At 40.9% G+C, this 26,432-nt stretch overlaps 1 protein-coding gene across 8 annotated transcripts in view; it reads right to left on the bottom strand.

Annotated features, from left to right (window-relative positions):
* The window catches only part of atp11c (ATPase phospholipid transporting 11C), a 100,812-nt gene that overhangs the window by 16,904 nt on the left and 57,476 nt on the right, over positions 1–26,432 (bottom strand). For all 8 annotated transcript variants that reach the window (XM_054739221.2, XM_054739220.2, XM_054739216.2 and 5 more), the window contains exons 3-12: positions 26,021–26,110; positions 9,529–9,609; positions 7,928–8,035; positions 6,581–6,709; positions 4,215–4,303; positions 3,965–4,015; positions 3,490–3,554; positions 3,305–3,386; positions 3,072–3,222; positions 756–953 (exon numbers count right to left, since the gene is read on the bottom strand). In XM_054739221.2, the coding sequence (XP_054595196.1) occupies positions 756–953; positions 3,072–3,222; positions 3,305–3,386; positions 3,490–3,554; positions 3,965–4,015; positions 4,215–4,303; positions 6,581–6,709; positions 7,928–8,035; positions 9,529–9,609; positions 26,021–26,110 (1,044 nt within the window). The remainder of the gene's footprint in view (positions 1–755; positions 954–3,071; positions 3,223–3,304; positions 3,387–3,489; positions 3,555–3,964; positions 4,016–4,214; positions 4,304–6,580; positions 6,710–7,927; positions 8,036–9,528; positions 9,610–26,020; positions 26,111–26,432) is intronic.

The following is a 26,432-nucleotide window of genomic DNA, read 5'->3' on the forward strand; positions in this document are numbered from 1 at the left end:
CCTCAACAATGTACACAAATAAAAATAAATCTTGTTCGAGCTATTTGTGTTTGTTGTGGTTTTACTCAATCTGTGGACTTAATCGAAGTACTAAGTACTATGTAAATAATCAGAAATCAGCTAGAATGCTTAATATTTGCTTTTCAAAGACCTCTATTGGCCTCGCCTCAGGTCAGCTGATCAGGTGAATTCCTACTAAGAGGAAGGAAGGTTGTGTCTTTGCTGTAGCAGCTTTCAAAATGTGAAATGATCTGCCTTTGGATGTCAGACAGGTCTCCCACATATTGAAATTTCTACTGAAGACCTCTAATGGCTTTATTCACCCTGTGAGATTTTTAGTCCAGTAGTTTTTATTGACCAAGTAATTTAATTTAATTAATCCAATTACTACATATGAATTCATTCAGCTGAATTTGATTAATAAAAATAGCATAAAAGTTTAACCATGCTGGAGTTAAGAAAGAGAAAGAACTTTAGTGTTTTTGGGTAGTATTGCATAAAAAATAAACTTATGGAATTAGTTTCAGCAACACGACTTATCCGATGGCAATGAAACTTAAGACGTTAAGACGTGATTGAGCAGGATTAAGGCAAGAGCCATTAAATTAAACAAATACATAGAATAGTAAGTATACTGCACGTTGGCCAGAATGTTCTTTAATTTGTCTGTTGCTTCCAATAAGATTTGGAGAGAATGCAGATGCTATTAAAATGCTAATAAAATGTTTAATTAATGTATTTTTGCACTGCCTGACCTGTCCCAGCTCTTCATTCAGGTCTGATGTATTGACCAGTGCTCCCTCCTGGATTTCAGGATCAAAAAAATCTTTGTCCCAGGTGATGAAAAATGATCCTAAAAACTTCTGCATCTCCACTGTGACGTACATGGACACCGGAATTATGAAGTTAAAAAGGACCATGAAGGACAGGAAGTCTGTGAACATTTTTAAGTACTGTTGAGAGAAAAGAAAAAAAAAAGGAATGATGAGAACACAGTAAACTAAGAAAGATCAGTCAAATCCATAAATAGTTTAGTAGATTTAATTTTTGATATGGTGGCTGCTTTACTCTTTTACAAAGAAATAAAGTCTCTATTTGGATCAGATGGAAGACATATAACCTGCTTCTGAGCCAGTCCTTAAAGCATTACTTTCACTTTGAGTGTGTGTGTGTGTGTGTGTGTGAGCGTGAGTGTGTGTGAGCGTGAGCGTGTGTGTGTGTGTGTGTGTGTGTGTGTGTGTGTGTGTGTGTGTGTGTGTGTGTGTGTGTGTGTGTGGTTTGATTTGCTTCCGATCACAGTGGATACTCTAGACAAGTGGTATTAGACATATCACAAAAATCATTTATAAAAAATAAAAAAACAACCAAAACCAGTTCTTGAAACCTGTCTGGGCTAGTGCCTGAGATGAACCTGAATGGAGAAAAGAAGAGGAGGAGGACCTGAAACTGCTCATAAACAAGATCTAATAGTGCAGGCTGTGTGATGCGGATTCATAGCTTCTCCTGCTGCAAGACAACTTATATTAATTGATTTTGTGACAGGATTCATTAGGTAATTTCTGTTCAGGCAAAAGCAGAATCAATTACCCTGCTGATCAAGCAGCATTTCACTTGCTTGAATCAAACGGAAAGGCAGAAAAATCTATGAACAGCCACAGGAAAGGCTTAGCTAAGTTACACAAAGAGGAAAATCACTACCTAAGAAAGTATCTAAAACATTTTTGCATTTGTCCAGGTGTGTTTGAGGTCTAGTAAGCTTTACCATCTGAAACATTTTGTAAAATGTTGGTAAATCCTTAAATTAAACCACGAGTCTTCACTTCACCCATTTAGTTTATTTTGTACTTTTAAAGCCTGCAGCAGTTGTTATGGTGATTCATGAAACACTAAAGAATTTCATATCAGATAATCTCCAAAAATCAATTCAGACTGAATGTATTTATTTGTAGGGGGAAAGGTGTTAACCCTTATTAAACACCATGTACTTTAACATTTATGGCTTAAGCCAACTTGTGATATCTGTCCCTGGCTGGTTTTTGGTTACATAGAATAGAATAGAATAGAATAGAATGCCTTTATTGTCACTATACAGGGGTAAAGTGAGATACAGAACATCTCCTACTCAGTGTAACACAAACATACTTGGGGGGTCACTTCTGCAGCGCTATGTACATATGGACAATAAGTATTATGCAACATTTAAAATACAAGTTCAAAAAGAATAAAAACAGAATTCCTAAAAGCCTGTCACGTCAGCACAATACCATCAAACAAATGCACATCATAGCTGTCTAAAACCATAGCCAATAGCATACCCTTACTAAAATTGTTAACATGGTGTTGTCACACGTCTGAAAATCAAAGTTCTGTATTTGAAATAGTATTCTTATTAATAAATGTTTCACGCTAGTTGTGTTGTCATAATGCTCTAGTTTAACATAACCATTAGAAAACGGTTTACCTAACCTGGTGTTAACTGGGTCACAAGTCTCTGTAATAACTCATTTGTGGGTCAGAAGCTGAAAAGTTTACAAACCACTGACATCTCAGATAAAACTAGAAAAACTGTGTCACAGCCCAGATACACAGCATCCAACTAGTGGATATACGATGATACACTGAAGCAACGCCTGTAAAAGTCATGTGCTCGTCTTCACTCAGCACCATTACTACTCTACCATCCAGCCCTGCAGTAATTTATGTTTTCCAGTTATTTATATGTTCCTAAGCCACGAATATACTGCAGCTATTGCAATGTATTGTTTAAAAAATGTATTGTTTAATAAAACAAGGAGAGATATTGCTAAACCAACAACAGCCTTTCCCGACAAAAGTCAAGATGGGCGAGTCCATGAATGTTCATTTACAGGTTGACGTAGGCCTGTGTGCTTTTTCTAATCCCAGTAATTCCCCTGTCATGGCATTATCAATGGCTAATACAGGAAGCCGTGGTAGAAGACCATTTTCACATTCAGCCTGCATGTAAAATTCTGAGTGGCCGATCGGACTTCAAAAATCACAAATAATAAACTCTTTCTCAGTGAACTTGTTCTTTAGGAATACAAACTCACCAGGTTTGTGTCTTTCTCCTTCTGAGTTTTCTTGTTGTACCATGGCTCGTCCTGTCCAGGTTTGCTCTGCCAAACATATTTAAGTGTGGTGCACACAAGCGCCTTGCTCAGCAGTATGCAAAGGTAAACCAGAAGAAATGCATTGATGGACCTGACATTACAAAAGAAAGAAATTAGTAATGACTACAAAACACATGGTTTTAAACTTGGAGGCAGCCTATGTGCAGACCTACTTCTCAACAGCGGATCGTTTTTGAGATTTGCCCTGATAGTTCAGAGCCATTTTTGTCTCCATGCCTGTGTAAACTGCAACACCTTGAGGCAAAATAAGGAGAAATAAGATTTTTTCTGTCTATATCTTCAGTAAAAAAAAAAAAAATATATATATATAATTAAAGTGTAATAAAATTTAACTCACCACATATCTTCTGAGTGTTCTTTAGAGTTGCTCCCTTCAGCAGCAGGTTTTCTGGGCCTAATGACCTGCAAAATTACATCAGCAGATCAAAACGTGAGTAGTTAGAGGAGCTGAGCCATCCACACACAAATATTCTCCAAATGGGAACCTGGCAGGTAATCTGGCATCTACTCCTACATAGACAGCATGGCTGCAGTCCAGGTTTCCATCCCCCAGTGATCTTGAGAAGGACACTGGCCATTTGTTTGTATTGTCATTGCAAAGCAGTCAATGATAAATGCCAATGGGAGAGCTTTGGAAGCTGAGGCTAAATCCCTGCCAGCATGTTTTAATTTTAATGCTTGTCTGCAATGAAAGATCAATGGAGTAGTGATTTGGTTGAAATGCAACAGGAAACAAATTAGCGCTTAAGCAACTGTGTTCTGATTTTGCTCTCATTTAAAATGGGTCGAGGTGATTGTGCATGAGCGCTCACCTCACGGCGGGATCCTGATTGGTTTTGTAGATGTGCATTCGGCCATTAAACCTGGAACATAACAACACATACTCGAGTAAAGGGGATCGGTTTTGCATTTTATTAGTTTTTATTATTCAGCCAAACACTAGAGTGGATCTAGAATTGAGATCTTAATCTATTGTTCATTTTCAAACAGCACAGTGTTAAACCAAGAAACAGCACATGCTTGTGGTGCAAATCTGAACAGACACCATGTTGATTGCCTTACTTGTAAAGGTCAGGCTGTGGTTGTTCACACTCAATGGTGGCATTTAGAGATTTCAGATCCCTCTCGATATCTGGCACCGTGTAGTGTGTCTGGAAAAGGGAAAGAGGAAAAGAGTGTGTGTGATCTGAGGCAGATTTAGGTCAAGTGGTCATTTTAGCTTCCTCTTCTCATTCAGCAGAAGAATGTCAGATACAGAGATGCTTTTACAAACATTAGCAAGATGCAGAAAATAAACATATATTTGACTAACAGGACAGGAGAAATGTCTGTTATCCAGAATGACATTTTGAGTTTCCAGCTCCAATAAACAAACCTACAAGATGTCCTAACTATTTTAGAAAAGGTAATTCACAAAAATAAACTTCTTTGTCTTAATCCTAACATGCATCGTACTGATAATATGGTAAAAAGGGACAGCATAGCTCAGGAGGTAGAGCAAGTTGTCCAGTAATGGGAAGGTTGCAGGTTCGATCCCAACTCTGGCCAGAGAATGCTGCTGTGTCCTTACTTAACCCACCTTACCTGCTGGTGATGGTCGAAGGAACCGGTGGCACCAGTGTTCATCAGGCCTCACTTCTGTCAGCACGCCCCAAGGCAGCTGTGGCTACATCGTAGCTCACCCCACCAACGCATGAATGTTAGCCTGGCCAGCCAGCCCCAAGCGACCTTATGGGAAGCACTGGGTCTGGGATCTCTCCCATTCTAATAACCCCACCCCCTGAGAATTCTAAACGAGCCAATCAGCGCTGAGCAGTGTACAACAAACTCACTCACTGTTTCTCATAAACAACAAAGACGGCGTCTGAAGCGGAGTTCGCTGCAGCTCTTTCCTCTGTTCTAAATGACTTGAATGTGTCTTTAAAATCACAACAAGTAGAAGCCTTAAAAGCCTTTTTTCTAAAGAAAGAGGTTTGTGCTGTCGCCAGATGCCATTATTGACTACAACTAAAAAACATCAGCGTTGCATGTAGGGTTGTCACGGTAACCGGTGTAGCGGTAAACCCCGGTAAAAAAGTTGACAATAATAATAACCGTCTCGTTTTTTTTTAATATATTATCTCGGTGGATTACCGTGGCTGCGGTGTAGGCGCGGTGACCCTTACCAGCCACCGTATCATCTGCTGAAGTTGCCGGCGGCACATGCGCGCTTTGTTGTTTACAACCAAAACTTTCTTGAAGCTAAAGCTGAAATAATGGCCAAAGGAGGAGACGGCAGCGCTCAGGACATTTATTATCCCTCAAAGAAGACAAAGTGGGAAGTATGGGCATTTTTTTGGATATTTGAAGAATGCCGAGGGACAGTTGATAGAAGACGGCTATCCTGTTTGCAGCACGTGTAGGAAGAAGTGTCTGTGAAAGGCAGCAACGCTTCAAATCTCAAGACACATCTGCGTGACCATCACCCACAACTCTACAGTCAACACAAGGCAAGTTAACGTTAGCGTTTTAGCTAAAATGTGTGATCCGAGGATTTGGGTTGAGGGAGAATGCAACGAGTCGCTGTATAAAGCAGCCGCAGCGCCCGCTACCTGCATATAAACCGTGTCGAGGACACCCCCATGTTGAAATGATGCTATGCATTACGGGGCTGCCAGGGGCAGATAAGAGTTGGTCTCTCTCCGAGAATAATTATGAATTTAACAATGATTACTGCCTGATGACATTTTCCCACGTCTACAAAGCTCACTGGAAGGACACAAACCGAGGACAATATTTTCCTGATATAGGGTTTATTACTCAAGTAAGGGTAAAAAAGTATCTGATTAGAAGGCTACGTGAGTACTGAGTATCATCTGATCTAATATTTTTGAAATGATGACATCAAACAGACAAAAAATAAGAAGTTATGGGCAAATATTGGTATTTAAAAGACTAAAGGGGAAACATGTAAACAAATAAACATTATTACAAAATAACACATTTTAAGCAAAATTTAGACACAAACTGAGGACGATATTTTCCTGATACACAGGGTTTATTTAGTTGTCTGAAAACGTAACACTTTTAAAAAAATACTGCAATAATACCGAAAACCGTGATCATTTTGGTCACAATAACCGTGAGGTTAAATTTTCACACCGTGACAACCCTAGTTGCATGGTACAGTCGGCATTTCCGCCTTTCTTCTGATTGGTTGTATTTGAGCTAACTTGTCCCACCCCTCATGTGCCTCTCTGCTTGTGAATAACCAGACTAGTTCTCTGTGTAGAATTAAACGAGTCTGGCAGGCCAGGCTATGTGAATGTGTGAATGACTGATTGTGTTGTAAAGAGCCTTGCGGGTTGTAGAACCCCAAGAAGGCAGTATACAAATACAGGCCATTTATTTGAATATGTCTATTTTTAGACATATTCAGTGCATCGTACCTTATGGTTGGACTCTCCGTCCAGACTTGCTGTGGTCACAAAACATGTGTCATCATCTCTAGTAGACTGCAGAAGAATCAAATCACAGGGGAAGGTCTCGTTTTCCTTCACTTGAACAATGTCTCCAACCTGAAAAAGCAGTGGTGAAGACTCTGTTTGCTTTCCCACAGTGCACAAGTATAAGAAATGGAGCTCTAATAAATGTGGCCACAGAGTAGGCAGAGGTCTTTAAAACAAACTGTTTCCTGTCAGGCTGTTGCAGCTACTGTATAAAAAAACTGCATGTGAGTGTCGTATCTTACTACTGGTCAATATTCACTTAGCTTCTAGCTTGAGTTTGCTTTACCAATTACAAAAAATCCATTGCTTGCTGAATGTTTACAACCCATGGAAAAACATATTGATTCAAGATCCTTAGAGGCTGTTTAGCCATTTTCTTTTATAGAAATTAAAATTTTTACTTCTAATACACAGGTTTGTTAGAACAGCTTCATATTTTAGATTTGAAAACAGTCTTAATAAATCTTGTTTATTTTAAAATAATTATAATTGATCTATAACAAAAAAGATGCACATTTTCTGTCTTTTCTTCATTCCCCTAAAGAACTACATTCATCAAATCCATTCTTTTTGCATATAGCAGCAGAGAGATGATTTAATGTGGTTGAACTAAAATAATTCTGCAAAAAACAGTTGGACAACATTCCTCACAGTGATGTGAGGGACTCATTACCTGTAATCACAAAAATTTTGAGTAGTTGCTCTGCCAAGGTCGTTATGACCAGAGAAAGTTTTGGGGACAACACTTTTTCACAAAGAACCTGGTTTGTTAGGATTTTTTTGTTGTTTTCTGTAGTAAAATAAAACCCACATTTGAAATCTACATTTTGAATTTACTCTGGCAATTTTTGTCTGATATTGAAATGTGTGTGCCGATTCAATGTCCCACATTTAAGTGATAAAAACCCGAATAAATCTGTAAAAAAGCTAACACCTTTTTACAGTACTATACTTGAGCTTCATTTTACTTGCTGTGCATTTCTTATTGCACGTTTTTTACTTTCTGATTCCTGTACTGTCACTTTGATTTCTTAGTAGCTCAACAAAAAATCACAGAAAAAATATTCTCTAGAGTCTGAAATCCAAATGAACCATTAGAGAAGTAGATTTAGGTAAACACTACATTAATTACCATATCCGCCATGTTTATCACCCAATTAGCTCAGAGAATAGAGAAAGTTTCCTCCTGTGCATACATAAGCAGCCAGCAGCTTCTCTCTGACCATATTCCTATAAAATTATATATACACAATGAATCCTGAACAGGATGAGTGCTCTTAAAATTACCTTGATGTTCTCACTCTCTTTTGGCGTCTCTTGGCCATTCTCAAGCACAGTCACTTGGTACTTGTTCACTTCGCGATCAGCTTTGTGCCGTAGCCAATCTTCATATCCCTGTGGCAATGGATCAAAATAGGACTGCATTATTTGCTGAGTACAATAAAAAAAAGTGCTAACATTTTTTGCCATTACTTCTCATGGGACACTGAAACTGTGACTGTGACACCAGTGAAAGCACCGTGAGGCGATACTGCTCAAACTTAAAGATGGGTCATGATCCCCTGTTTGACTTCTGACATTAAAAAAGTGCCTGTAAGCAGACTTTAAGATGTTTATTCAAACAAAGTAGCAATAGATTTAAAAAAGGCAGAGCAGTAATCGCATCCAGCTATGGTTTCAAGGATTTTGCTGGAGGAGATTGTGTAGAGATGTATGGGACAAAGGAAGGCAGCAAGACGTGCCAGAGCTGAGCTCAAGCCAGAAAGTGAAATTACAGATAAAGGAGACAGGAGGCGAAAATCTGCTTGAGTAGCATAGAGTAAAAAAAAAAAAAAAAAGCAGGGAGAAGACGAGTGCATGCACGCCATCACTGCTCAGTTTTCGGCATTCTTAGCTCCGTACTTCAACACATCTCTAAAGGTGGTCCAATGTTGCTCATGTCTTCCTTAGATTGTTGCAAGGAAGTCCACCTACTATTGTGCATGTCAAAGCTCCAAGACGCCTAAAACAATACATCTGAAGTTGGAACGTTGTAGCCAGAGAACAAGAGAAACGAAAACTCCCCCTGATAATTTGTTTCTCTGTAATTGTCATGCCTCCACTCCAGCCAAGCCCCATTTCCCCAGCAACCACAACCAGCTCATCATCAACTTTATCCAAACCACCTGTCTCGCATCAACTCATCAAATCCACCTGCAACACTCTCTATATAACACCAGGACCAACACAAAGCCAGTGCCAGATTTTTGAAAGCTCACGCCAGTTAATTCTCCAGCACTCCAACCTCTGCCTACAGATCTAGACCTTGATTCTGTTCCTCGACCAACCCACGTGCCTGCTCCCTGCCTGGATTGTTTTCTCTGCCTCTGACCACCTGGATTCTCGACCTCGGACCATTCTCTGGATTCTGCCTCCTGCCTGCCCCTTGTAGCATTCACGGATCTCTCTGGTTTTGACCCATGCTTCCTCCTGACCCTGCCTCAGCCTCGCCCACCTCTGGTAACACCTAGTTGTGGTTTCCTTTTAATAAAGACATTAATAAGCGCCTTACTGTGTCTTGGTGTCCTCAAGTTCTGTTCACAACAGTAACAGACTCACTCTCTTGTTCTCTCCATTTGTTCAGACTCCCTCGGGGGCTGTTTCATCTTCACCCCAATCAGAACTTACCAGCAGAGCACATTAACACAAAACCCAAGAGAGTGTTAGTCAAGTATGTTATACAAAAAACAGCAAGGGAGTTATACAGGCAGCAAGACTTAATATGGTTATGAAGGGGGAGGGAGGGAGGGAGGAAGGCAATAAAGGACAAGGAAATGAGGGCATGGCTAACGAAGTCCCAATAACATTCGGTTATGGATGCTAATCAGTCTCATTACACTGTGTCTTACCTGTTTGATAGCAGTTACTGTAATGACAAAAAATAAAGGTAGGCCACTGGTGACTGGGCTGGTGGGGGTATCCACTATCACCTAGACAGGAGAAACAATGACTCTAATTAACAAAAATGTTATGAGAACACATGTAACCACTGGAAATAAAAACATATTTACTAAATCGTGCTGCTTTGGCTGTGGTACGATCAGTGTGTGGGACTGGTTTAAAAGATGGAGCTAACCGTCTAAAAGCAGAGTTTTATCCTTTTTCCTAACACTCTTATACATTTCATATATTTGCTTGTCAGAAGGATAGGAGGGACATTTACATTTTGGAGTGAAGCAAACGAGGTTCTGGGCCAAATAAGTTTTAATCAAGAGAGCTGAGGATGGAGTGCTTAATCCACAAGCATGCCAACACTCCTGTGGCTCTGCCAAGGCATAGTAGAAAGCCAGCTGTGGGCTTTGTCAAATTCACCTTACCTGTCTGAGCTTTATGCAAGAGAAACTACATGTACACACAGGTGCTCCAGTTTTAATCTCAGGTACAAACAACCAGTTTAAAGAGTTGACGAGGCCCAGCAGATAAAATCCCATTAAACAAATGAGATGGGCTTACGTGTCACCATAAACCACATGATGGATTTACCCCTGGCATTTCTGATCCTGCAGAATGCAAATTGGACCTCCCCTCGTGAGCTGCTTTGATTATTACAGCATTCATATACACAACGTATGCAGCTCATTGATATTCTGACCAGAAGCACAGCAACCTGTCAGCTCATCTGAGGGTAGGAGATGCGTTTTCATACAGTCTCCAGTGTTTTCCTCACTTGTGCTTGAACTGAGAATTAAAAAGGCTCTCGTTGCTCTGTGTGAACACAAAGGTGTCATCTTTATTCATATTTAAACACTTTCACATTCAGAGGAGATCCAAGAGCAGTGATAAATAACTATAGATGAGATGCTGCCAAACTAAAGTTAATAAAATGAAGTTACAATTCAACTAGTTTAAAAGTGTATACTACAAATTATGAGTGGTGTGTGTGTGTGTGTGTGTGTGTGTGTGTGCGTGTGTTTAAGTAGGAAGTTAAACCACGCTTCAGTAAATGTAGCTAAACAACTAAAATTAGTAGAATGCTGTTTATTTTTGTCATCTGAGCATCAACCTGATCCTCAGACCAGAATACAACCCTAAAAATTTAGATCAGCACTGAAGGAATGAGAGGGAGCAGTTTACTTCCACATAAATAGTTAATCTTGGTGATTTGGATAAAATATGTCAGATCAGAAAATAAAAAAGGACAGGGAAGATCTAGTTCCTCTCATCAATCTAATATGAAGTAAGGCTGCAATAGTTGATAAACATAATTTATGCAGACTTTCCCTTAAAAGGGCTTCTTGCCATGGGCGGGGGGGATCTTGCTTGTTATCAAGTTCACCAAGACGAAACACAGCTCTTCCAGCAGAGAAGAATGTCTGACAATGTTAAGCAGAGTGTTCACAAACGTGGGTTTGATGCAAACGTCTGAAACACCTAGAGCTGTTTACACGTTTTAATCTTGATGTTTCCTCTGTTATTTGTATTAAGATCTCATGGATACTTGTTAAGAAAACTTTTCACTTATGTACTTTGGTGCATGGCGTTTTAGTTAGTAGGAGTAGCTGCATAGTTTTCGTTTCAGGTGTGTGTGCGTGCGTGCGTGTGTGTGTGATATTAGAGTAAATTAATAGTAAACATCCTCTAACGTTTAGTGGGTTTCAAATTCATTCACTGCTCATAAGTTTCATTTGCTGTGAAAAATTATATTAATGAAGACTCCAATGACATTCAGAGGTACAAAAGCTTGGGCAGGTGAGGCAAGACTGAAAGCAGGTATCTACTGAAGTAATTGTTGACTAATTAACTGGCAGGGGAGAAGTAACTGATTAGTCAACTATCAAAGTAATCATTAGTAGCAGCCTAAGTAAATGGACACCCTAATAACACAAAACTGCAAACTCTGCCTAAATTGACAGAGGAACAATGAATGACTATATAAAATAAAAATAAAAAAAATATAAAGGAAACAGTGGCCATGTCCACATTCAAGAGCTGCATCGTTCAAAGAACCCAGTCTACCTGGCTGAACAAGGCTGGGTCCTTCATCCACCACGAAGATCGTTAAGTGAACCCCAATGAAATTAGATGGTAGAGCCTTGAGATTTTTTCCTGACTATACCTCAACACATCCAGTCACAATAGCATATCCTGTGACCTAGCAATGATAACAGCACCAAACAGATGCTAGAGCAAATCAAGCTTGAAATTTTGCTAAGCTTCTTGATTACTTCTGCTAGGAGTTACAACAGCTTTACCAACACAGGAACTTGTCTACAATCATTTTTTGACAAAAATATATTTTGAAAAAGCCTAACAACACACCAGCTTTAAGCTTTTCCAGTTTGTACCACTAGATTTCAATATGCTTGCATTTAAAACTACAATCTTCTCCTGCCATCATTTAAAGGACTAAAATCCCACATTTGACCTAAAATGAATCTTGGGATAGGGTGGGATACACCAGACTCATCCTACACATTAGCTGAAAATAAGGCTTAATTTGTGGACTGCCAATATTGTCTAAACTTTTCATTTAATGTCTGATTAACAACACTGAAAGACACTAAAAGACAGCCGTTTATCTGACACTACTGTTTGAATGTAGACATAACAAGCTTCAACTGTTGGATTGGAACCAAGATTTTAACTGACTAACTGGTGCCTTTTTTGTGTGTTTTAGAGATAAGAAGTCTGGACTTTGTGGCACTAGGAGATCCAATTTGAAGGAGAAGCATGATTATTATTAATTAAAGGCAGGCTGTTTTCAAAAACCAACTGTCACAACGTAAGTACAGAACTAATAGTTTACATCTTTGTAAATAAACCATACACATAATCAGTCTTGTATTCTAACAAGAGCTGTAAAATATTTAACTTTAACTCAACTGACTACTTGTTTTAGACACTCCGTGCTGAAGTCTAAACACCTAAAAAAACAAGTAAACACTTTAAGCTTTGATGTCTGCTGTTCATCTCTTACTCTCTAGACTAAAAGTTATCTCAGTACTTTGCTGAAATACTTGTCTTAATTGCAGCCACAGTTCTTTAATTACTTAACTCCATTCAAACTACCCACTACTTACATGAGGGAGGTCTTGCAAACGAATTTCTAATAATACATACATCTTTTATATTACTTTGCAGAGAACCTGTAAAAAAAGCTCAGTGTGCAGTGCGCGCGTGCGCCTGTTCTCCGCATCGGAGCTCTTGCCTTAGCAACCACACACTGATTGCTCAGGGGATAAATCTGTGTGTGTGTGTGGGGGGGGCAATATTATGACACACAAAGGAAATTAATAAATGAATGTGGTTCAGTCTCCAAAAGCAACACAGCTCATGTCCGCCTTCGTTTACCTTATAATGGAGGACACCGCGGACTTTCCCTCGTTTGAAGCGCACATGCTTCTGGGATTTCCGCATTCCTGAGAAGTCCCTCAGATTTTTATGTGAACACTACACCGCCTGTTCCAGACTGAACTCATGCCATCCAGCCCTACCAAATGCCGACCGTGCCAACGCTGGGTTGGACATCGTTTGATTTTGAACGATTTTGATTCCAATTCCTCATTTCGATTCCGGTTCCTATCGATTCCCGATTCTTTGAAGACATGACATGTTTTACATGAGCCAGCTAACCACAGGTCCTCCTTGATGAAATAATCTTAACTTCAACATGAATTCTAATTCTATGAACAACAACATCACCTTCATTTAGACAAAAACATGTTTTGGAGAAAAAAAAAGATTAAGACTTGCAGCACAACCAGTGTGTTTGTTTCTGACCACATCCAAAGTCTGGAAGAAGCCTCTGGGATGAGAGGCTAAATGTCTCCAACATATCCAGAAACGTCCAGCTGTCTTCAGCTAAAACTCTCAGGATGATCATGTCCAGGATGACTGAGAACTACACCTCCATGCTGCAGCAGCATTCAGTCAGAACAGAAAGTGAAACCTAAATGTGGCTGCTGTCAGTAACAATCTTAACAGATTTTAAACATTAAAACTCAACAGAAATAGTTCAGCAAGGAAATTAAAATGTTCACAACTTTGTGTGTGATTTATTATTATTATAATTATTTATTGTGGCAGAAGCTGGTGTGGGCCACAACAGATAACCTTCTCTAGCATGATGACTTTAATTATTCTACAGGTTATTGTTCAGCCTTCTGACGCTCACGTGTCTGACTGCTGACGCTCCGTGTGTTTTTATTTCTGCAGCGAGACTAACTCACCTCACACCGTCCAGAGTTTGTTCTTTAAAGCTTCTATTAAATCCACCGTGTTGACAAATTTTAACAAGTTTCCTCTAAGCTGCAGGAGTTAAAGTTTACATTACGGAGTAAAAGTTAGGCAGACATGTTTGTTTATATCCGGGTGGGGGGAGAGAGGACTCAGTGCGGCACACAGACAGCTGGTGTGATGAGCTCTGAAAAGCGTTGATCACAATTTGCAGATCCCGTTTATTTTTCACGGAGATCGGCCGCGGATTCCTCTTCCGTCAGCATTCTAGGAATCGAAACTAGGAATTGAAATAAAAAACGTTGAGTAATTCCGGGAAAAATGAACAGTTGGAATTGGTTCCAATCGATGCCCAACCCTAGCCAACGCTAATGTGTAAGTGCCATTAAACTCCTCCACTCAGGTCACGACCTCATTCCTGACCTGGAGAAGACATTCTACCCTTTTCGACTCACGACTATGGTCTCGGATTTAGAGGAGCTGATTTTCATCCCAGCTGCTTCACAATCGGCTGCAAAATGACACAGATCATACAGGTACCTAACAGTCCGTATCAAGTGGCCTGGTACCCCATACTCCATAAGTTTCCTCCACAGGACTCCCTGAAGAACGCGTAGATCGGTTGTGGAACTCCAACGCACCCTCAAGGACCCAGCTAAGGGCACAGAGCTGATCCTAGAGCTGACCCAATGTTCTGTGGCCGAGATAAAAACCACAATGTTTCTCCTGAATCTGAGGTTTGACTTTCCAACAGACCCTCCGCTCCAGAACTCCTGAATAGACTTGAATAGGCTAGATGTGACTGCATTGATAACAAGACTCACCAGTAAAGCGCTATACACTCTGCTGTTCTAGCTGAGCATTTCTTCACAACACTGACACACCAACAGAGAAGTATAAAGCATTAGATTAAAAAAAATGTTTCTGTCAATGCTTGTGCATGTGAGCGCACACTAGTATGAGTGTAGCAGTAGAGTAGTAATAGAATAAGTATAAACTATGCTTTAGGAGGGTGATCCCCGTAGCTGGAACACACCCTGCAGGTATTCCTTTAAAATATTCCCTCTCTACCCCCGATGTCCACGCAATAAGGCAAAGCTGTGTCAGCCAACACAGCCTCACAACATCCAGAGACTTAAGGAACCCCAGGGCCCTTGCACAGAGGAAATTTTTGACCACCTCTATGACCTTTGGAGGGGCCACAGACTCTGCTTCCTCACTGAAAGATGTGCCAGTGAGATTGAGGAGGTCTTTGAAGTACTCATCTCATCGATCCACAACATCCTGAGTCAAGGTCATCAGCACACCATCTCGACCTTAAACAGTGTTGAGAGTGCACTGCATCCTTTCGGATATTGGATCAGATCACGTGATTTTGAACAAATTGGAACTGGGTGGGAAAAACTGGATTAAATCATAAAACATTACAGCAAACATTACTTTATAAATTCAGCCTGAAAAGATATTTTCGAATGAAATAAATAAATTCATCAAGTTCCTCTAAATCAGAATTCTTTGTTTCAGACAACAATGCCATAAAGTCCCATAATTTAAGGTAGCCTGGGAATTCACACACCATAACATGTAGCTGTTAGCTACACTCAAGAGAAAATGTCTAATTTGGATGCATTTTAAAATGGACAGCAAAGGGAGTGTAATAGACACGTGTAATGTGTGCAAACTGGGCATTTAATATTAGAGCTGTAATGACGTGTCAATGGCATCAAAAGCTCGATTCTAAAAAACTGTCGATGCACCACGCCCACTTGTAAATGGAGGAAGATTCTGCCTTTTTTTCTAGTTTGCCCTCTTCTCCCTCTCCACCATCTCCGCCAAATACCAAAGACTAGGAACAATGTCCACTACCAGATTCCCTTCCTATTTGGCTTACCTCCATTGCCCAGCAACGGACAACAATTTCCAGGGTCAAAGCTGCTGCGCCATCTCTATTGCAGATGAAGAAAATCACCGGGATTAGCATTTCTCCCTTTATTAGGGAGCTTATTTCAGATGTTTGAGAAGAGCCGTTTATGTGGTAGCAGACTTTCCTCCACTGTGGTCTGTTTGCTGGGTCTTTTTGGTATATTTAAACTTGGTAACTTGAGCTTAATGTTGGTAAAGCTACTGTTTGCATTTGAACTAACAGCTTCTTGTGTTTGGATAAGCTGTTACATTTTGGTTAAGAGCAGGGGTGGCCAGTCCTGGTCCTTGAGGACCACTATCCAGCAGGTTTTAGTTGTTTACCTGCTCCAACACACCTGATTCCTGGATGAATCACCTGTTCAGCAGCTCATCAGGCTCTGCAGCCTGTTAATCACCAGCAGATTCAAACCAAGTGTGTTTAAGCAGGAAAACAACTAAAACCTGCTGGATAGCAGCCCTCAAGGACCAGGATTTTGCACCCCTGGTTTAGAGTATTGAGTAGATCTTTTGTGTTGAGTAGATCTCCCTTTTGGTTACATTTAGAGCACTGTGGGTTTTTTGTTTAGTTTGTTGAGTTTGATTTAACCATCCAGTTTTGAGTATGTACCTTTTGAGATCCTTGTTTGTCTTTAAGAACCTAGTAAATTTTGCCCAGTTTTAGTAGGACATCTTTAGCTGTTTGATTATTGAAAACCCTAGTTATTTGTACTTTTGTTTCAATTCCCCACAAGCCATATTATTTTTCTTTGTTAGTATTTCCAACCTGTGGGAGGAAAGTTTTAAGTTTTTTGTAAATATACCTGATCATAATTTAAACTTTTAAATCTTGCGTTATTGTGCCTTCCTTTTTGTACACGAGCCTAACTCCCCAGAAGGGGTTGTAACGTCACTCGCCACATGCACATGAGGGACCGAAACAAAGCAGCATGAAGAAAACTTTTGTCCCCAACCACCTCTCAGGCTCAGCAGCCTGCACTCCCAAGCTCTACATGCCAAAGTAGTAGTATATTTATCACACTGGATGAGTGTCTTTAGTTGCTATTGTCGAGTTTTTCAGTCTCCTTGAATCGCTGTATGATCTGTTTTGTCTTCCCAACTATCCAAACCCAGCAGCCCCACAGGTGTTTTATACTAAAGTGTGACCCTGCTGCTGACTACCATGTGTCGTTCCATCCCTGTCACTCAAAACAGCCACATACCAAGTAAACGATTTGAAATACGTGCGACAAGGCTTCTTTTACATGTATTCTTAATATTAACATGTTTCTAATTTATATAATTCCTGAACGAGTAATGCTATTTGGCAGATAAACTAAACAAATGGCATAAATACAGAAAGAAAGAAACACGATTAAAAAAATACTTACTTGTACAGTGAATACCAGACATTTTTTCAAGTAGTCAGTCAAAAAGTGTGGATGCATTTTAATGCAGGAATGTAAAAAGGGGCTTCAGCCTGTTCACTTGGGATCAAATCACAAAGGATGTATGGTTAAAATAAAAGGTGTGAACATCTCAAAGAGTTTTCTATGACCTCACTTATGAACTTACATTTTTGTTTCAGTCAACTGAAATCTAAAAAAAAAACTTTTACAAAAAATATTTTAGCTAAACACACAATCCTTCAACATTTTATGTTCTCCAGAGTCAAAACAACCTACAATGGACCTAGAGATAACCTTCCCCACCTGCATCAAACAAAATGCTCAAAAATAAATACAAAAAAAAAAAAGAATCTGCAATATGACTAAAAAGTGTGCTGCCTGCTGTTGATATTGCTGGAGAGATATCAGAGCAGCAGAGCACAGCAACACTTCATCTGAGCCAGGAAGTGTGTCAGGGTGAGCGACAGACAGCGGGTCCCCAGGGTACGAATGCAGCGCTGTGAATCCCAATGCCCCCTGCTTTCCCCTTTCTCCCCCATCACCTGCTCTCTCACACTCATTTTAAACGTCAGACTCTCTCACTGAGCTCTATTCCTGTTCAATCAGACTGAAGCAAAGACATACAGGAGCTATTTATAGCAGAGAGGAGCTTTTTTAATACGCCTGTGTCTATTTGTGTCGCTCAGAAGTACAGAGGGCTCCCTGGCTGCTGACGTCAGTAGTGCTGCGCTGCAGAGAGATGGAGGCTGTGTGATATACAAACTAGAAAAAAAGACAGCTGGAATGAGACAAAATAACATGAACCATAAGGATGATCTTGCGATTATGCGTATGCATAAAGCATCCGTGGGGACAAAGGTTTAGTTCCTTCAGTTAAATGCAAAACAGCAGCATGATCCAAGTGGCTGTTTGTCTAACAATCCAACATAAAATGAGTGGTTAGGATGAAGAGGCTGGGTTAATGGAGAAACGCCAGTAATACCACCAGGAAACTGGGGGACACCCACCAACACACGCTTAAGAGCGTGCTTACAGACATGCATGCACTCACACAAAGGACAAATCCCACTGAGCATTTTTCACAGCAACATTTCTTGTGTAACATGTTGTTACAGATGATTAGTGTGTGATGCAAACATATGCTGGTTTTTACTCCCACACTGAGCTGACCATAATTTCAAGCATCAGTTTAACTTAAGTGTGGCAATAATATACATCAACTCAAAAAAATACATGGATGTAAACCAGACAAACTGACAGATTCAAGAGAGTGTTTGTGCCAAAGTGAAAAAAAAAGATAGACAAATACTTCAATAATTTTTCCTGCTTAAAAATGTTCCTCGGTCTACTACTGAAGTACTGTTCTTCTTCAGGGACCAGTCTCTTTAGGCTGTTTAGTGCTTTTGCCACTACAGAAAGAAGATCCACTCCTGAGCAGACCCTACGCCCACACCTGATTACACGGGAGAGCAGTTTGCTGTAATAGTTTATGTTGCTGCTAAAAGGAGGAGGAAGTTTTCATCTCTGTGGCAGAGTAAAAGGCAGAGACAGAAAGGGATTATTTTAAGTCAAATGTCCTCTATGCTCTGTTGCACAAAGCACTTCAAACCAGGTCTGAGATACCTTCTGGTCATCTCAGTGTGACTTGTGAAAGGACTGAAACAACATTAAGAAGGGTGTCTCAGTTCTTAAATATTGGCAGCAAGGAGCACCCTAAAGATGGCATGTATTTGCTGCAACATACTGCTTTGTGAAAAAGGCTTGAGAGGGGAGGAGAGGACGCACAAAAATACTAAATCCCAGCTAACTCAAGCTACATTCAAACGGTGAGAATACACACCACACAAGAAGATACCGACAGAAACCTAAAACAAAAAGTGGCTCAATGAACTAAGGCTTACAAACTGATTAAATATACAAATAGACAGATGCTACAGAAATACATGCAACTAACGTTATGGTATAACTCCATCTGACAAACTGCATCTTTTTAATCATATTTAAGTGGTATAAGTAATCATGAAACAATTGAATCAACAGTCACAGATTCAATTTCTTTAACTTTTAATTGTTATGCTGACCAGTGTTGGGAGTAACGGCGTTTAACTCATTCACTGCCAATGACGACTAGTCGTCATTTGCATTTTTTTTTACTGTTTGAGCATTGGAACGAGCCCCCGCGCTGAGAGAACAAACATCTCAGCCCTGAAGCCGATCTTCATCCGCATACGTCACAGATCACATGATCAGGAAGCAACAAATCCATGTGTCTGGAGATCGTTTTGGGCCGTTCCTGTAAAAAAAAGTGAGGCGCGAACCGGAAAAGTGTCTGCTGATCACAATTCGACAACGGATTATGAAAGAAAGGATAACGCTCGAAACACGCGGCTTCTTCCTGATGTAAGAGGTGAGTCTCCTCTTTGTTTCGGTTGTTTTGGCATCGACATCATGCTAGCACGCAACGTTCTGTGACTCTTAAAAAAACAGTAAAAACGGTGAGAAACGCTGGCAGCGAAGGCCTTTAGCGATCAGGAAACGGCTGGCAGTGAATGAGTTAAGTATAACGGCGTTACTAATGGCGTTCTTTTTTAGGTAACGGAATTATCTAATTAATTACTTTTCCCGCTGTTGCAACACCGTTACCGTTACTGGGGATGGTAGGTTGTGCGTTACTATGTGCTTGTTGAACGTTGGGCAACAGTGTGAGGCTTTCTGACCACCACACTTCAGCTGCAGCCAGGGAGAGAGGTGTCGGTAAGGCACTTACAAACACCATGATGATTAGCCGGGTGGGCGGAGACCCTCGGTGTTCTCAATGTCACTGCATGCTGTAGACCCAACAGAGCAGCGATGGGAATAACGCCTTTAAAATAAATGCGTAACTAAAAAAATTTTTTTTTCAGTAACGAGCAAACTAATTAATTACTGTCTTCTTTTATCAAAATGTCGTTTCTGTTACTGATAAGAAAATGTGTGCGTTAAGCAGCGTGGTGTGTTGAAGCTGTCATCAGCTGATCAGGAGCTAAAGAGGCAGATGTTTTCATACAAGCGCATCACGGCCCGTGAAGAACGAGGAAGATGTGATGAATACTCTACATCTGCAGGTGTGGATCTGCAGCCGTGCCCTTCTTAGCGTGACAGCGAGACTTCCCGAAGGTCCACTCACCTGTTCACCGCTCAGACGTCATGATCTTCTACCTTAGCTAGATCATCCAGCTGTAACCGGTTTCTGATCATGTCTTTAGTCCCGCTGTAACACTGATGCATCCGTCTCAAACTTCATGGGTGCTCAGGTGTTATTAGAACTACCTGTGTGTGTTTACCACCCAGCTTCAGCTCTTCTGGTGTTTGGGTCTGAGCCAAGTTAGTAAATGGAAGTCCTCCATCAGGCTTGTGCCTCTTCTAGTGTCATTTTAAAGGATTTTTATTTATTTATTTAACCATTACTAGATTACCAGCAACAGAAATGCTACTAAAAACACACAATTATGTGAAGCTGGACACATTAAAATACTGTACAAAATTACATTTTTTTCTATAATTTAGCTAGACTGAGAGACCATTTAAAGGTTCAGGAACCGTTCAGGAACCTTTACAGGTGTTTCTATTTGCAATTTTAAATTTTAGCTGATTGGGGTCTTGTTAAATATCACACAGTGACCTTTCAATAGTCTAGATTAGTGTAATGTTCCTGTTAGTAGTTCCTCCTGTTAAGTGCTTATTTATTTAAACTATTCAGGTTTATAAAAAACATTTGGACATACATTTTATTATGTTCCAGTCATTAGTCATTTATAGTAAATCAAGTAAGGGCAGGGGCCTTTCTGGTTGCAGTCTCCTTGGGATTCTTGTGTTCTGGGGCAGCGCCTTGGAGCTCCCTCCGTCTCCTACACATCTTTGGGGGCAGATCTGTGGTCCCTCACACTCTCTATTGGATGCTTTTATAGAGAAACCTTGCATAAACAAGCACGTGTACACACACAGGTGCTCACATGGTGCTCTCATAAGTATGGACGTGGGCACATTCAACACGTGTTAAGGCTGTTGTTGCCACTAAATGCACTATGATTTATTATCATGTGATTGTTCAGTTAAACAATGTTGGTCCTCTATTTCTTCAAGTTGACGCAGTGATAGCTTGCTCCTGTTGTATTGTTGAGTGTCCCATTTTTTTCCCTCTTTTCTCTTTCTGCAGGTCTGGAAGCAGACTTGTTCATTATTGTTTATTTTTGTGGATGACTTGCTGTGGCATTAATTGCACTAATAGAGTGTCCAAGGAGTCTCCACTTCATTTTTTTCTGTGAGTAAAATTATATTTATGTATTTTAGGTCACTGCCGAGCTGAGCTTAGATTTTAACATGTACTGTTTAACCATGAAATTTAAATGTAATAGGGTAAAACCCAGTGAATTTAACATAATGCTGCACATTAGAAAATGGGTTGAAATACAACATGTTGGTGGAGCTGGGTTCCGACTATCGGCTGGTGGAGCTCTCGGGAGACCTCTGTTTTCCACCCGTTTCTCCCCTCCCCACAGCATGGCGCATCTCTGATCGCCGCGGCTCCTGTCTGCTGCGCGGGCTGCCGGCTTGTGGAGCTCTCAGATGGAAACCGATGTTTTCCACCCGGTTCTCCCCTCCCCGCAGCTCGGCGCATCTCTGTCTGATCGCGGCTCCTGTCTGCTGCGCGGGCTGCTGGTTTGTGGAGCTCTGGGATGGAAACCTTTCCACCCGGTTCTCCCCAGCGGCAGCTCTGCGCATCTCAGATCCCAGCGGCGCTTGTCTGCTGTGCGGCTGCTGGCTTGTGGAGCTCTCGGGAGACCTCTGTGTTCCACCTGGTTTTACCCAGCGGTCAGCCCGGCGTATCTCTGACTCAGAAGCTCTGGTGTTGTGCACAGTTAACTCCGGTTGTAGCTAGGTTGCTACCTCCGTTAGCTTAGCTCCCACCTCCGCGTTAGCTTCAGGTTAGCTTGTAGCTAGTTCGACCGGATGTCGTCAGTTGTTCCCAGCCTTACAGCCCCACCCTCAGCTCCACCTCTCTTCTCTTTTGTGGAATTGTCTGGGCTTGACGGAACCTGACGGTGGTGGCCACCTCCCATTTCTCCTCAAAAACGTGTTATTGGGTCTATGGAAACCCATTGTCCATATATGTATATGTCGATGGTTTTAAGTATCAGGCGTGACATTTAAAACAGACGCTTTGATGCTCCACCTGAGAGTAAATCTGTAAGGCTTGTCACCAGCATTCAGACATCCATTCTGTTTGAAAAAAATAAAAAATAAATAAAAAGTAAATTAAGTAAGTTTAATTAAGAGGGGAACCCATTTTTCTTGCATTCTTTAATGAAAAAAGTAACTAAGCAGTTATTTTTCTTGGTAATTAGTTACTTTTATAATCTCGTAACTCGGTAAGTAACTGAGTTACCTTTTTTTGACAAAGAATCAGTAACGATAGCAAATTACTTTTTAAAAGTGACGTTCCAAACACTGATGCAGACACAGGTATATTATCACATTGTTGCACCGTTAATCGGTGACCTCACATCCATGAACAGTCTGGTAAATGCACACAAAGCGGCACTATAGGGATTTTAACTTCACCTTGCTGCATGTGTTTGAGAGGTCACATAATAATCTGCCTGTTCTTCCTGTGACATGAGACACAAAAAGCAATCAGATATGTGTGTGTGTGTGTGTGTGTGTGTGTGTGTGTGTGTGTGTGTGTGTGTGTGTGTGTGTGTGTGTGTGTGTGTGTGTGTGTGTGTGTGTGTGTGTGTTAGGGCTGGGGGTAAACGATTATTTTTAAAACGATTATTCTGACGATTATTTTATCGAATAGTCGACTATTCTAATGACTATTTAGAAAATTAATCTAATGATTATTTTTCTATTGCACAATTAACAAAAACCAGAAAATCTCAAATAAATTCCTCAAAAAAATTGATAAATTCTTACTGTAAGAGAATAAACACTACAGGCCTTCCATTTTGTATAACACTGCGTTTATTGTGTTGTTTGGTTATGTTCTGGTGACATGTAGAACTTGGGAGTGCAGGCTGCTGCCTGAGAGGTGGTAGAAGATGGAGTGTCTCCATGCTGCTTTGTTTTGGTCACTTATGTGCGTGAGGCGAGTGGTCTTACGGGTTAAACCAAACTCAGGTGATATTTTACACTAAACCGAAAACCCACAACACTCTAAATGTAATAAAAGGGAGATCTACACCACAAAAAAGATGAACTCTAAACCAGAACGTAACAGCTTATCCCAACGCAAGAAGCTGTTAGCGAAGATGCTAACAGTAGCTTTACCAACATTAAGTTCAAGTTACCAAGTTTAAATAAACCAAAAACACCCAGCAGCAAACAGACCAGCACGGAGGAGAGACTGCTACCACCAAAACAGCTCTCCTTGTGTCTGAAAGAAGCTCCTTAATGAAGGGAGAAGCGCTCCCGGTGATGTTCTACATCTGCGATAGACACGAAGCAGCGCATCTGACCCCGGAAGTTGTTGTCTGTTGCCGGGAGACGAAGGCGGGCAAAACAGGAAAATAATCTAGTAGTGGACGGACGTTGTTCCGGGTCTTCGGTATTTGGCGGAGATGTTAGTGAAGGCGGAGAAGAGGGCGAACTAGAGGAAAAACAGGCAGATTCCTCCTCTATTTACAAACTCCTGGGGATGCAACAAGTGGGCGCGGTGCGTCGACTTCCGGATCTGACGTCGACAAATTTTTAGAATCGAGCCGTCGACTTCGTCGAGGCTTCGCTACAGCCCTAGTGTGTGTGTGTTCTTGTACAAACTACATACTGAGGACCATTTTGACCATTTTCCCTACAAAGTGAGGACATTTTCTTGGTCCTCACTGTTTTTAGAAGCTTACCAGTTGGTTTTAGAGGTATGGTGTGAATTAAATTTTAGTTAAGGTTCAGAATAGATCAGCATTGGTTATGGTTAGGGTATGGTTTAGGCATAATACAGTCACAAAAATGTATGGAAGTCAATGGATGGTCCCCACTATGATAAATATGTGTGTGTGTGTGTGTAAGTGTGTGTGCGTGTGTGTGTGTGTGTGTGTGTGTGTGTGTTGTGTCCTTGTTCCCCTAGAGTCTGACACCTGTATGTGTTTTATTTCTGCTCAAATGCAGGGTTTCCCTAACATAGGAGTAGCCGTGGCGGCCCGCCACGGCTGAAATCCCACCGCCACGCCTACAACATCCCAAGTTTTATTGATGTTATTTTTTTTTTTTGCGCCGTTTACCGAAGAAGCAGCGGGAACTACTGTGTTGTTGCTTGTGATCACAGCCGGCAAGTAGCAAGGAGGAGGAGGCAGGGCAGGGTGGTTACATCTATGAGCGTACGGATAAAGCATGTTTGACGAATACGAGCAAGAAACGAGTGTAAAACTCGAAAATATCTGTAATCGTGCTGAATGAAATCCACATTGGGTAACTGACTGTCTTCACGCTCTGTGATTGGCCAGTCAGATAGAGCGCCCGCCCCTCCCTACACACAAAACTGCAGCCGGGAGCTCCGTCAGCTCGGCCCAGGCATCAACGCACACACACAGACAGTAAAGCCGGGCGGACACTGTGCGGCTTTTTCACTTTTTTGAGCAGATTTTCCACTCGTGCGAGAATCCACAAGATCGGGGCGAGTTTTGCGCTGAGCGTCGTGTAGTGTACAGGGGTTTACGAGAGGCGATTAACACCACGTGACCAGCTACCGATCAGCAATCGTGAGCTCGCACGGACTTCTGGAGTGTTTGATATTTATCTCGTTCCTCATGAGGGTTGAAGCGGCGCAGCGAGCGGCTGCGACCCAAAAAGTATCAGAACCGCTCACGGCGCATTCGCAATCCTGCATCAACTCCGCTCGCCCGCTATTTCCCTAATAACACACGTTGTTCGTTTTTATTTAGTTTTTTTTACTCACAATGATTGTCAAGAAAGTGTGTTTGTCGTGTTCATGTCAAATTTAACTGATCACAAAACACAGATTTACTTTATTTCGTTTTCCTCATCCAACCCCCATAAATCCCTGTGTGTCCTCCTGCAGCACTCCCGAAGGACAACAGGCAAAACAAGACAAAAAAGTCTGACGTGTTGCGTAAAAACTGCTATTTTTAACATATTTTAGGTCCGACGTGTTGCTACCAGACGTACAGCGTGAGCACATGACTCGTGAGATCTACCCTGCGCTGAAGTCGTAGTTTGAGCTGAAGCTGAGTGCTACGAGTGAAAAAGTCGCACAGTGTCCGCCCAGCTTATTATAATGTTCACTGTAATGCATCTTGATGTTCTCAACAAATAAATTAAATAAAAAATATTGGTCAGTAATGCCAAATATGTAAATTTGTGTTTCAGTCATTTTTATACTGGCTTAAAAATACTTCATTAAGTCTACTAAGCAGGGGTGTAGAACGTTTGTTATAGGGCCAGCCCAGTAATGATCTTGGAGCAAAATAAAGGGGGCAGAAAGTCAAATAAAGGGGGAAAAAGAAGATGTTTTTCCAGACGCCAAGAAAAATTAAATGCCAAATCCACCCTGCAAAGTGTGTCACTGAGAGTTTAAAACAGAAATTATTCTTGTGCAAATATTGGTGTACTCACCTTTAATACTAGTTATTAAAATGCAGCAGTCGCTGGATTGGTGCAGTTCAAAGTGGAGTGCATCAAATAAAACAATATTAACATAAAGGTGAGACGTGTCATTCCCCCCCCAATAAGGATTTGCTCGCTTCTGACACCAGCCCCCAGCGGATGAGGGTGGAACTACAATTTATATCATTTCCGCGTTGGCCTCACTTTCAGACCCGTGTTGTGGGGGCTTGGTTGGCACACTGACAAGGCTAGTTCTTACCTGCACCAAGAAGATGATGAGGAAGTAGAAATTGGCAATTCTTCTAAACTGTTCAAACAAGTTCTTTGGTAGAAAGTTCCACACTGTGTACTGCAGGAAAAAGGAGATGAAATTAGTCACATTGTGGCCTGTTTTAAAATAAATTGAGTTAAGCCAAAGAAAGGGTTTGAACATGATGACAGACATTTAAAATGTTAACTTATAGATTCTGTTTGAATCTTAAAAAGAAAACAGAGAAGTAGTTTCAATAAAATTGGAATCTCTTTTTGATAAGCTTTCCAGAAAAGCACACATTGAGAACAACAGATGTTCCACCAATTTAGATTTGTCATTTATCTCTTTATTTGGTCTTTTTTCAACACAGAAGCAAAACACTTCTCACTGTTTTTGCTCTGTTTTTTTAAACGGCCAT

This window comes from Nothobranchius furzeri, chromosome 1 (genome assembly GCF_043380555.1).
Source record: "Nothobranchius furzeri strain GRZ-AD chromosome 1, NfurGRZ-RIMD1, whole genome shotgun sequence".
Taxonomy (NCBI): domain Eukaryota; kingdom Metazoa; phylum Chordata; class Actinopteri; order Cyprinodontiformes; family Nothobranchiidae; genus Nothobranchius; species Nothobranchius furzeri.